At 39.8% G+C, this 13,286-nt stretch overlaps 2 protein-coding genes across 2 annotated transcripts in view; both read left to right on the forward strand.

Moving 5' to 3' along the window:
- The window catches only part of adamts10 (ADAM metallopeptidase with thrombospondin type 1 motif, 10), a 48,686-nt gene extending 48,414 nt beyond the window's left edge, over positions 1 to 272 (forward strand). Inside the window, exon 25 of the mRNA XM_037697985.1 lies at positions 163 to 272. Within this exon, the coding sequence (XP_037553913.1) occupies positions 163 to 272 (110 nt within the window). The remainder of the gene's footprint in view (positions 1 to 162) is intronic.
- Positions 273 to 10,903: 10,631 nt separating this feature from the next.
- myo1f (myosin IF) overlaps positions 10,904 to 13,286 on the forward strand; it is a 21,903-nt gene continuing 19,520 nt past the window's right edge. The window contains exon 1 of the mRNA XM_037697842.1: positions 10,904 to 11,143. Within this exon, the coding sequence (XP_037553770.1) occupies positions 10,904 to 11,143 (240 nt within the window). The remainder of the gene's footprint in view (positions 11,144 to 13,286) is intronic.

Raw genomic sequence — 13,286 nt, forward strand, 5'->3', positions numbered from 1 at the left:
GGGTTTAAACAATAATCATTCCTAAAAAGGGAATGATACAGATAATCAAAGTAAGCTTATATTGGAGTAAATTAAGACAAAGCATGGAAATGAATAAGTGATTATGTCTGGAACACTAATGCTCTGATGAAGCTGTAATTCTTCTTTTGTCCCCCCCTGCAGAGTGTAAAGATGTGAACACTGTGGCATACTGCCCCCTGGTGCTCAAATTTAAGTTCTGCAATCGGCGCTATTTCAGACAAATGTGCTGCAAGACCTGCCAGGGACACTGACACCGTGAAGCTGTCAGCATCCATGTCTGGGTCGCACAGAACCCTTCCCACTGAGCCTTTCAGCAGCCTCACCCCGCCTCTGTCCGAACAGGTGTGGGACTTTTCGGTGATGTCGTTCTGGAACTGGCCAGAGGGATGTGCTTTCTCTCTGAGGATCCAGGTCTGAAATCTCAAGGATAAAAGCAGCTCGGTCTGAGTTCAAACATTCACTGGAGGACGAGGAGTTGCTGCAACGTGGTGAGGCAGAGAGATGGAGGGATGACCCTTTTCTCTCTCAGTCTCTCTAAACCTTCCCTCTGTTGTAAGATTTTGGTGCTACGACGTGTCACTTCGGCCACAGGAGTCGTACTTTAAGCTCCACTAAAGTGGCCTAAATGTTTATCCACGATCTGTGTGTTGGCAGGCAGTAACTGTTCTGCTCTAAATATTGTAAAAACCCACTTTTTAAAAGGAGTAATAGTATATTTGTCCCCAAAAAGAATAATAGGAAAAGAAAAAACGTGTTTCCTTCCTATCATTACACTGTTTCATGGTATTTTCTTTGTGCGTATCAGTGGATTCATCAAGTTTTAGTTTTTATTTTTATATATATTTTTTGCACAAACGTGTGTTTAAAGTTAAGGGATTTGATTGGACCTCTTTGTGGGAGTTGTGCAGTGACGTAGCCACAATCCTGCCATTTTTAGACGGTTTTGCATTATCGCCTCAGCAGCAACACAGTAAAAACAGCACAGACCTTTAATGTTGTCAGCTAAATATTCTAGATTGAGTCATTTTCACATTCCAGATTGCGTGTGGTTGAGCTTAAAGCTTCCTTTTTCTTTTAACCAAATGCTCAAAGGTGCACTTTGAGTGGAGGAATTTAAATATTTTATGTTTTTTAATTGATGTATTTGTGATTCGTTTAGTCTGCTGTGAGACAACATCCACGTTAAAGCTTTCCATATTCTAGCTAATTTTAAAAATATAGGTAAGAACATAGATTTATTCTTTTTTTGGTTCATGTGTGAATGCAACAGGGTCAAATGCAGTTTTTATGTACAAAATGCATTAAGCAAATCTGGAGAAGTAGTATTAATCATGTGAATCTGTCAAAAAAATCACTTAGTTTTGGATTCTTAGTCAAAGGTTGTTTTTTTTCTTCTCATTTTTATTGAGCGTTAGATGTACAGGACTGGGCAAAGAGTTGAAGCTACCTCCAATGTCTTTGTATGTTTTTTTGTCAAGCAGCCAGACTAAATATAACCTTTTCAAGTGATTTCAACATATTTTTAGGGGATATTCTAAAAAGCTTTTAAAGCTTTCTCCGTTTTTGTCCAAAACGACCTGACCATGACATCATATTGAGCTTTTTGTGTGTAAAAGGGAGAAAATGGACATAAAAAGAAGTCTCAGACCTAAAAAATAAAAAGCTTTCTACAGCAGAAGTCATGTTAATTCAGTTATATTTTTCAATCCAAAAAGACCAGTGATACATCAAGTTCAAAAACCTTTATTATCCACAGTCAGGCAGACAAAACATCCATACTAGACAAGACATTAAAATAACTATAGAAATCATCACTGTTGGTTGAGAAGCCTGATCGCTACAGGGATGAATGAGTTTTGTGGTCTGTTTGGGAGTGGGTGATCAGGATCTGCCAGAATCAGCCTGACCTTGTTCACTGACCTCACCTTGTGTAGGTCAGTGAGGTTCTTTGGGGCTATGCCCGAGATTTCATCATCCTTTCCGTCATCTTTCATCATCCATTCATTATCCTTCAGTCGATCATACTGTTTGCCAGTTAACAGCTTTTTGAGAATCACGTGTTTGATGCTAAAATAAGCAATTTTTGCCAGTTAAATTGTTGTCTTTGGTATTTTTCATGGATTCAGCTTGAGAATTAGAATAAATTGTCTCTTTGTGACAGACGGCTTGAATATTCCTGTAAAATCGTTTATTTGCAAAATCTTCTGTTAGGCGTCGACGCAACACCAGTCGGTCCCGTGAGTTTAGGAGCATTTATAAACCTGAACGATTCATAGATCAGAATTTAGTGTTTTGTAAAACAAAGAAAGAAGTATTTATCTGAAAATGGTCAGGTAGTGGACTGAAAGTTAGTAGAAAGGTTTAAAAAAACAACAACTCTGAAACATTTTAAGGCAACTTTAAAGAAAGTTTGTCTTCTTGGAAGTAAAATATAAAGAAGTGAGGGATGACACGAGACGTTTTCTCTCTAATGTCTGAAATCTTTACGCAAAGCCAAGACGCTGCTGAGCTCACCGAGTCGTGAACGCAGCACATGTAAACAATGACACCATTTGTTTATTCGCTTGAATTCACACGAACAGTTGTCTCTCGTTTTAAACACAGGAAGGGAAACATCGTGTCGCATGCCGAACTTCTTGGAAAGATCTCGTCTGTGTCGTGTGACGCATCTCGGCGAGCGCTTCCGTCTGGACACCTTTAGTTCTGCGTTTGTGCCGTTTGTCCATCCAGCAGAAAATCATTTTAGAAACGCTGCCCAAGAGGTTTAAAAGAGTGACTCACGACACGTCTGTGACGTCATCGCTTCAGCAGCTCTGTGCAAAACTAAAAGTCGCTCGGTCATTGTTATGAGAGGAAATGACTGTCTCTGTGGGGATAAGCTGCAATGATTATTAATGGTGCTTTGGTTTTCAATGGTGCTATTTGACTGTTTTCAGTTATCAGTTAGATAAATGTTTAAATCTATTGTTTAAAAGCCAGTTTGAGTACTTTGTTATATTTTCAACCTGCAGGCCAGACATGAGATGTATAAGTGCAGCCCTGCAGGTTCCCTTCATGTTCACTCTTTAAAAATTCAACTCTCATCTGAATAGTTCCTCTGAGAAACGTCAAAATATTGTATGTTTCTCTCGTTTTTTTGTTTGTTTTTTGCATTGGCAAACATTTTATTGTGGGAATAAAGTTGGAGAATCATGTTTACGAATGCGTGGGGTGAAGAAAATGTATGTAAAATCTCAACTGTGTCTGGTTATAATCCGAGTGGAGCGCAGGAGGCGTATTTATAGTTTTATATTCAGCGTTTTTGTCTTTAATGTCAAAATTAGGTTAATCCACAGATGGTTTTCCAGGTCAAATCCAGGTTCAGGCTCCATTTTTGCACCTTGGTTGTGTTTTCAGTGCCTCAGCTCTGTGCTGTGATCAGGTATCAGTTTGCAGGAAATCATTTTCAAATCACTTTTTTGTGACTGAAGGCTTCTCGTTGCACATTTTGAGCCTGTTTTTGTCCATCGCCGGAAGACAAAACAACTTTGTTATTTTTGTCTGTGTGTTTGCCTGTCTGTTAGCAAAATATATTGTGAACCGCTCAGCGGATTTTCAGGAATCTTTCAGGAAATAATCCATGGATGTACCTTTATATTTGATTAACCTTTGGAGTCAATCCAATTTTAGATGGCTGCCACAGATTATCAGACTTGGCAAACACATAAATAGCTGTAACTCAGCCATTTTTACACATAACCAGCTACAATTTGGTGTGGTGGTAGCTGAAAATCATTTACAACACTTAAGTGTTCAGTTATTAGTTATGAAGTTGAAGAAGTGGGACTTTTAATTCTCCATAATGTCTTTACCTTTAGCGCAGCACGGTCAGGTGTGTTTTAAAGTGAAAGATTTCCCATAACCGTAACTTTTTGTCACCCAACAACACCAGATTCTTCCAACAGCTGAAATCTGATCACAGTATCCGCCTTCATTTAGTTTTCTCTGGTTGTTTGGACGCGTTGGTGTAAAACACGTCTGATTAGTCTTTAGAAAGGTTCATATCGTCATGTAATTAGGCTGAAAACCAGAATTCACACTGAGCAGTAAATCTGTTTAATCTGTGTACAAAAAGAAGAAGAAAATTAATTGTACTGGTTACTGTTATTGTTTTTCACATGCTAATTATACATGTACTGTATGCGGTTTAATGATATAGGAAATGATCCATTTGTTCTCCTCGTGCATCTTTTAAAAAATAAATATTAAACTCATAAAAACTTGAGAGATTTGATTTATTCCACACACACACACACACACTCACATTTGTTATTTATTTATTTACTTTTATTGTACCAGGCCGCAGCACGGTGGCGCAACTGGTAGAGCTGCTGCCTCTCAGCGAGCAGGTCCCTGGTTCAAAACCCCGGTCCAGGGGCCTTTCTGGGTGGAGTTTGCATGTTCTCTCCGTGCATGCGTGGGTTTTCTCCGGGTACTCCGGTTTCCTCCCACAGACCAAAAACATGCATGTTAGGCTGATTGGTAACTCTAAATTGTCCCTAGGTGTGAGTGAGAGAGTGAATGGTTGTTTGTCTCGTTTGTTTCTATGTGGCCCTGTGATGGACTTGCGACCCGTCCAGGGTGTACCCCGCCCCTCGCACAGTGATTGCTGGACATGGGCACCAGCGACCCCCGTGACCCAAAATGGAATAAACGGGTAAAGAAAATGGATGGATGGATGGATGTACCAGGCCAGCTCATCGTCCAGCTCGAGGTTTAGTTCATCAGTCATGATTTATTTCTGGATACTGCTGCTGCTTTGGAAAACAGAAATGAAGCAACAACCCCTTCCTTCCTTTTTAGTATAAATGAATCTGACATCACTCAGCAGTGGCATCAAATACTGCAAGTTAGACTCAAATTTATTTGGTGTAGCCCATTTTTGCCATCACTTCAGTTCAGTTCATGTATACAAAGACAATTCACTATAAAGGTTATCTCAGGACACGATACATAACGTTCAAATTATTTACCATTCAGGTCTGCTTGTAAATTCAACATAGTGAAATCATCCCCTCTATAGGACAGGTTCTTTATCACTCCCTTTCAGGTAACTGTGGTACAGCAGCAGACATTTGACATCAAGAATAAACATTTTATATAATGTGATGCATAATAAAAACAGTACAAGAAGGACAAAATAAGTAAACGGAGACTGGATGTACAGTAGATATATTACAATAAATTCACCTTCAATATTTTATGAAATGCCAGATAGTAAGTTATTTATCTGAGGAAGCCGGCAGATTACATTGTGACTTTAATTTATCACGATCCCTCATCATGAGCAGCGTGTTGGCGACAGTGGAAAGAAACGTCCAGCAGCCACCTGCCTCGACCAGCTGGAGTTTGAGAGGACAGAAAGGAGATGGAAATACCCGAGGGGCTGGTTCAGGTGTGGTTGTGGTAGCGGTCCAAACCTATAGCAGCATAACTAAGGGATTGCTCAGGAAGCCCAAGCTAACCCTAACTATAGGATTAATCAAAAAGGAAAGAATCCTAGTCTTTAAATTGGACAGTGTTAGCCTCACTGACAGAAACTGGAAGTTTGTTCCACAAGAGAAGCCCGACAACTGAAATCTGTACTACGGTATATATTTTATTATATTCCGTTCGGTTCAGTTTATTTATATAGCTCCAAGTCACAACAGATGTCATCTCAGGGCACTGGACAAAAACATTCACATGTATTATAAATGCCAATTAGTAAAGTTATCCATCTAAGGAAGGAAGCAGAGTCCAGAGTCCATTTTGTCTCAGTCTCCCACCCTGAGCAAGCACAAAGGCAACAGTGGAAAGGAAAAACTCGGTCATAACAGGAAGAAACCCCCCAGCAGACTCAGGCTCAGGACAAGCAGCCATCTGCTTTGACCGGCTGGGTTCAGGCAGGTCCAGAATGGAGGCGAGCAGGTCCTTCATAACTTACCATATATAGACAAATTTGAGCTCGTATACACAAAGTGATGAAAATTCAGCGCCAAATCACTGCTATGTAGGAGACCAGACTGACACTGATTTGTCTTTTGAATGTAGGAATCTGAAACATTTAACCTCAAAAATGACATAAAACAGCCAAAAGAAGTTCGGTTTGACACCTGACCCCCCCCCACCCCACCCCAACCCACTACATACACACTCTTCCTGAGCACATGAGGGGCGTTGGAAGCAGCAGAACTCTCTGACAACACAAACACCTCATGAAGCAACCACAGCCTGGGTGGAGCCGGCAGCTCACTGAACTGAAACACCCATCATTTGGCAACACGCTGCAGATAATGACCCCCCTGCGGTCGTTGTTGCCATCAACAATCGGACCGGCTAATTGTGGTGCAAAACTTGGATACCTGCAGCTGGCAAACACTGTCCACCTGTCATTACCTAAACGCCTGACGGGCTCTAAGCATGACAGAAATACAGAAGTAACTGATCAGCTTTGTGTGGTGAGCATGTGCATCACCGTGTGTGTGTGAGAGAGAGAGCAGTTCTTGTTTCACACACACACCGTCAGTGGGAGTATGAGGAAGTAGTTTTGACTGCTCTGCTGGATGTCTTGTAGTTTGCTGGCTGGTGTTGGCTGTGACTGTCCCCCCACCTGTGTGTGATGGCTGCAGTCTGAGGAGGTCAAGCAGCACACACACACAAACACACACTCTCTGGACAGTGGACAACCAGAGGAGGACAGGCTCGCTGGAACAATGGTGCAGTATACTTTCATATCCTCTGAGCAGCGTTGGACTTGTATGAACTCGGGTTTGGCATCTCAAAGCAGTAACTGTTTAAAGTTGAGGTGCTGGGGTTTTGTTAGTAGCTTTTCGATAGCTTGAATATTTCTAAACTGGTAGCAGAAAGTTATGAAATTGATTTGATGTCACAAGGCTCTCAGTTAAACGCTAAAGAAGATGCTTTAAGGCCATGAGAAGGGAAGCACTGGAGTGTTTAAATATACAGTTTCTTAGTGAAATTCAGCTTCTTCTCAGCAACAGGGTGAGTTTCCTCTTTTTCAGAACAAGCTTTTTGAGTGAGAACAGCTCCAAGCAGGAAAATATAGTGATTGCTTTACTTTGTGCTTTGACTTGAGGCTGATTTTTGGATGAAAACTCAATTTTTTACTGATAGGGAACTGGAAACAGACACAGCCATGTAGCAAAGAGCAGCTATATTGGTAAAATTGTGCGTTGATTCTAAAATAAACGTAAAAATATGAATTTGATATAAGCATGGTGTTAGTACATGGTGTTTGGTTGGTTCAAGAAGGTTTTAGAAGTGAGCCGAGTGCAGCTGCAGGAAGAGACCCTGTTTCTTGTACAACACTGAGGGTTTCACAAGAGGCAGTGATGAGGTGTGAGGAGGAAGTGGACTACAGGAGAGGCCTGCAGTTTCTGTCACAACACTTCCTCCTCTCACTGAAAATGGTCCACACACATCCAAACACACACACGCACACACACAGAGTCTTATTTGGTAAAGTTGTTCTCCATGTCACACACACTTCATTCTTTTAAAGTCACACAAACAGGCCAAGTGTAAACATAAAGCCTTCAAAATAAAAGTCACAAGTGTGATATAGACTGGTGTGCATAAAAATCTGTGACATACCTGTTTTCATATTATTTTTTATTTGATTGACACACGAAGAGTGAAGTAGGAAGGGAAAAAGCAACCGGAAAAAACTCCAAATGAAGGTGAAAAGTCATTCTTTGAACAGACGTTTAGAAAGTTCCGGTTTGTTGCAGCAACTTTTTTTTTTTTTTTTTAAGATCTAGACTTACTATCACAAATTACATTATAACCTGTAATTCAGTGTGCAGCCGTTTTAATTTTAGGTCCTGCGTAGTGAGTCACAAGCTGTTTTCCCCAGGTAAAAGATTATAACACCTGTTATTAAAAACTTTTACATTTTATTCCTGGACAAGTTTGATCACCGAGGTGAGTGAAGTAATACAAACTGGAGCTTCGTTTGTTGACGACGACAACTCACAGAAGTTAAAGGCTCAGCATCCTTGAAGGAATGCATATCACCCAGCACACATGATGCCAGAGTTGTAAACTCATCATCACATGCTGAGGGATGACATGACACGAGTTATATCCGGTTTTATCAAATCTTGAAAAATAAGGAAATGCACGGTTCCATGTAATATTATGAGTAGGCTACATGTTGAGGACTCAGCTATGACCACGTCTAATTTTAGCTCAGTGTCTGTAAATGTGACTGATTTATAGCCATTTCTGTCGGTTAAGGTTGATTAATTGTTGCGGCCATCTTGAATTAGACTCAGAACTTCATCTGATCTAGAGCTACACCCAAGGATTACTTTCTGAAAGTTTTTCTTTTAAGTCTATCCAGTGGTATGTGGGATAGTTTGCAAACATCATAACATGGTTGATGTCACGGTCAGTGTCCTGGATTTTCCCGTGTCATCTCTCCCTCTGTCAGCCTTCTCAGTATTTTTCCAGCCATCCTGCCACCTTCACCTGTCCCTAATCTGTAATCACCCCAAGTATTTGTTATTTTTCCCTCATTAATGTCTCTTTAAGTATGCTGTCATTTTGTTTGTCTCGTGTCGGTGCATTATGCTGTACAACAACAAAAAAGGTTAAATCGTGTCATCTGGATCAGTTTCTTTAAGTGAGAAACGTTTCGTCCCTCATCCAGAGGACTTCCTCAGTCTACGGCCTGCCAACCTGATCTGTCCCAAAGGTAGCCTTCACTGCTGTGTTTCAAGCCAACCTACTGTTGGAATCGCAAAAGTAGAATTTTAACACATGCAAAACACACCCATCCAAAACAATCAATCATCATAATAATAATTAGAACAACAACAACAACAACAACAACTTTTATTTATAACGCACTTTACATTCACAATAGAGCTCAAAGTGCTACAACGAGTGAACATCAGATAATATCAAAAGCAAAAGCAACCACAAAGAGCAACTGAGAGGAAGAACAACCAGGAAGATAATGCCACGGAAAATTCACATCAAAACCTAAAAATGAACAAAATACAGATAATAAATAAGAACTATGGGTGCAATAAAAAACAAAAGTACAATTCAAGCAATTAAACTGGTTAAAACGAAAAGTTTTAAGACCTTTTTTAAAACATGTCACGGTCTGTGGGGCCCGCAGATATGAGGGCAGGGCGTTCCACAGCCGAGAGGCAGCGCAGGAGAAAGCCCGGTCTCCTTTTGTGCAGGACCGAGACCTGGGAGTGAAAAGATAATGAGTGTTGGAAGAGAAGTGAGTGCGTGAAGTACAATGATGGGTGAGAAGTTCTTTTAAATAAGATGGCACATTACCATACAAGCATTGGAAAATGAGCAGATACATTTTGTACGTGATCCGGGCAGAAACAGGAAACCGGTGAGGTGAATGGAGTACAGGGGTGATGTGCTCATGCATACGCACCTATCAGGACCCTGGCAGCGCTGTTCTGGACATACATTTTTGTATGTTCTCTCCAGGAATCCCCATGAGAAGTGCATTGCAGTAGTCCAGTCTGGAGGAGACAAAGGCATGGACGAGCTCTTCTGCATAGGTGAAGGAGAGTGTAGACCGAAGTTTTGCAATATTTCCAAGATGAAAACAAGAAGTTTTACAGCTATGCTTTATATGGCTTTCAAAGGTGAGCTGAGGATCGAAAATGACACCAAGATTGGTGACTGTACTGGAAAGAGAAATGTTCTGGCCAGAGAAAGTGATACTGAGGATTTTTTGTTGTTGAATTTGGTACCAATTTGAGTTGCTTACGTTTTTGAACTGTGGAGGTGAAGGAAATTTTGCTGCATCCACGCCTTTATCTCCTCCAGAGAAGCTGTGAGTGTTGAAAGTGAAGAGAAAATGAAGAAGCTGAGGATGATGTAGACTGGGTCTCAGACACATTGCTACCCAGCAAATGTACAACAATCAAAATGTTTTAGGCTAGATGACCAACTTGCTACTCACAGAAACAGCCTGAGGACAACCAAGGCCAAAGTAGATCAGAAAAAAGGGTTGTAATCATCCAGGTAGAAGATAAAAAAGGTTAAATAGTGTCATCAGGGCCTTTTTTTAATGAGAAACGTTTCATCCCCCATCCAGAGGACTTCCTCAGTCTATGGCCTGCCAACTGGATCTGTCCCATAGGTAACCTTCACTGCTGTGTTTCAAACCAACCTCCTGTTGGAATCTCAAAAGTAGACTTTTAGTGCAAAACACCAGAATTCCATAATTCATAAAAAGTGAAAGGAGATGGGATATGCAGTAGATATATTGGATATATCTATCTATGTATGAACTGAGGAAGTCCTCTGGATGGGGGATGAAATGTTTCTCATTTAAAGAAACTGGTCCAGACGACAATTTATTTTTGTTGTTGTCACCTACCTGGTTGATTGAGCTTGCAACCCTTAAAGCTGCTCATGTTTGTTCCCCTAGTCTCCATACATGGGTATTACAGTAATTTCAGTTTTTACTCTACCATGTGGACCCATATTTTAGAATGAAAAAAGCAAAAATCTAAATATTTGGAAATCTACTGTAGTAAACGCCACCACTCTACTGTGTCAAACTGCACTATTTGATATACCTTAGGATAACTTTTTGAAATTTTCATAGTTTGTAATGAGGAACTTTAAAGATCCTTGGCTTTACAGATAAGTCAGACAGAAGCAAAACTACCTCACTGGTTTGGTCTATATTGTCAAGAACCAGATTTTTGAATTCAACAATTCAGCCAGACAACAAGAGTGTAAAAACAAGAAAAACACTTGTTGATTTTGCAGGTGTGTCAGGATCCAGCTGTGAGAACACGTCTTCACAGGCAGGTGGGGTAAGAGCCACCTGACAGAGCTTGAAGTTATGACGTCACCACAACTGGTGGGAAGGCAGCTGCAGAGGGAGGCCTTTAAAGATGCGGACAGTATAGGGCAATGCAGGGTCGTGGTCCAAAAGGCGAAGCAGGGGTCAAGCACGGGGAGTCAGAAGTCCAAGAACACATCCAAAGGGGTAATCCGTAAATCCAAAATCCATGAGGCAGAAAACGTAGTCGTACCAGGGTCAGATGGGCAGAGCAGAATCAGACGAGGAGCAGGCAGAGCGGTAAATCCAGATAACGAGGCGTGAGGTTGAATCCAAAGAACAAGGCTTGAGAATCAGGCGTGAAAATGATCAGGAAAAAGATGGATGGATATCATAAACCAAGAATGGTATGATAATCTGGTCAGGAATCAGAGTGAGAGCGGATCTTAAATAATGAGGGGAACAGGTGTAGGGCATGAGCGCTGATTAAGCTGTGAGTGCAGAGGGGGCGTGGCAGAGTGACTGAGCAGCAGATCATGGCATGAAGAGGCACAAACATGACATCGACTATATTACTTCTTTACAGATAGAAAAGTACTAAATGTTTCTTTTTTAACACAGCTTAATTATAATGTACCTAACTGACAGAAAGTAAAAAATAAAAACTGGGACAGAAATAAAATGTTTACTTTGAGTTTGTGCCACTTCCCAATAAGAACCCTTATATAAAGGATTTATTAATGCTTCATTAAGTTATTCACAAATTTGTAAACACTGATTTATTGAGCATTAATCATCTTTTTTTTAAAACTCTGTTCATTAACCTCATTCATTCAGGTAAAAAATAAAATAAAATTTCTTTCTAGTTTCTTAGTTTTTAACTAAACTCAATGCAAACAGCAAACGTTCTATAAAGGCTAATAATGCTTAACTAAGTGTTTTATATATATTACTTATAACTTAACTGTTTTGTAAGTTATTTTAATGCTTTATAAAGAGCTTATAACCTCAACAATAACCCATTCATCAAATATTAATACATTTTTCATAAAGGGGCTCTTATTGTGAGTTTTGCATTTCTCCATTTTTAGCATTTGGAAACATTACCAGTAAAATTTTGAGCTCAGCATCTATAAAACTGACCGAGCTGTAGCCATTTTTGTGCTAGCTAAGGTGGATTAACTGTGGTGGCCATCGTGAATTTGGAAATTAGTTGCAGCTGTGCGTTCAGTGATTACATGTTATACGATTCATTAAAATCTGCTCAATTGTACAAGCAATATTTTGCTAACAGACTAACACAGTTGACTCCAACAGTTGATTCTAAAGTTTTAAGCAAATATAATGCACAATGTATAACATTTAGAGTTCTGAATGACTCTTAGCTACAAACACACTTAAATTTAGCATAATACTTGTAACATGGATTGTGTTATCAGGTGGATGTGGCAGCCATTTTTAAAATTAGATTAGCTCCAAAAGTTAATCAGTTGTAAAGGCATTGTTAAATGTTCGTGCACCTGTTTGTTAGCAAAATATCTCACAAACACAGCTTTCGCCTTTTGGTGATGAGCGATGTCATAATCTTTTTAAACGAAGTTGACAGGATTTATTAGCCAATCACCTCACACCACCTGGATGCTTGTTCATGAAAATGTCGACTCAGACCACAGACCACACCGTGCCAGAGACAAACCCTGTCACACCAAACAAACCAACCTCTTTTCAGAAAACAGCCGAGCGTCAGCACCAGTCTTTTAGCTGAAGTTCTACCGAGATAAAAAAAAAAGACAACTTTGGCTACAAAAAGTGGTTAAAAAAAAACTTAGAGAACCGATAAACTTAATGTTGTTTTGTATCGTCGGATCAACGCTTCTCTTTAATGTTCAAGTTAGAAAATGAGCTCGTCATCTATAACTTGTTGCCTGGCAACCAAACTCAGCTTCCTGCAACGAAAACCACAGCGTGTTTGGGTAATAATTAAAAAAATTGTCTCCACTGATGCCAAACATGTTTTTACTGATGATTCACTGCAGTTAATACCTGCTTTTTAAACAGTTTTGAAGAATCCTTGTTTTTATTCTTCATCATTAAGAGTCGGTAAAATGTGTAACATCTTTATATGCAGTACTGTGCAAAACTATTAAATCGCCTCATATTTTAAATAATAATTAATTATTTTCATCTTTTAAAAATTGTCATAATTGTTTGTTTTCTGCTGGACATGGGCACTGGCGACCACCATGACCCAAAAATGGAAGAAGCGGGTAAAAGATAATGGATGTTTGTTTTCTGGGCTTTACACTCCAGTTCTTGTACTTGAATACTTTGAAAAGGATTTTGATTCTTTGCAAGTCTCGTAATTAGCAAATCTGGATTAATAGTTTCCCAGTAGTCTATTTTACATTTATAAATGTTCAAAAATTCAAGAAGGAACCTTTTA

The sequence above is a fragment of the Nematolebias whitei genome, chromosome 3 (assembly GCF_014905685.2).
Source record: "Nematolebias whitei isolate Nwh7 chromosome 3, NemWhi1, whole genome shotgun sequence".
Lineage (NCBI taxonomy): Eukaryota > Metazoa > Chordata > Actinopteri > Cyprinodontiformes > Rivulidae > Nematolebias > Nematolebias whitei.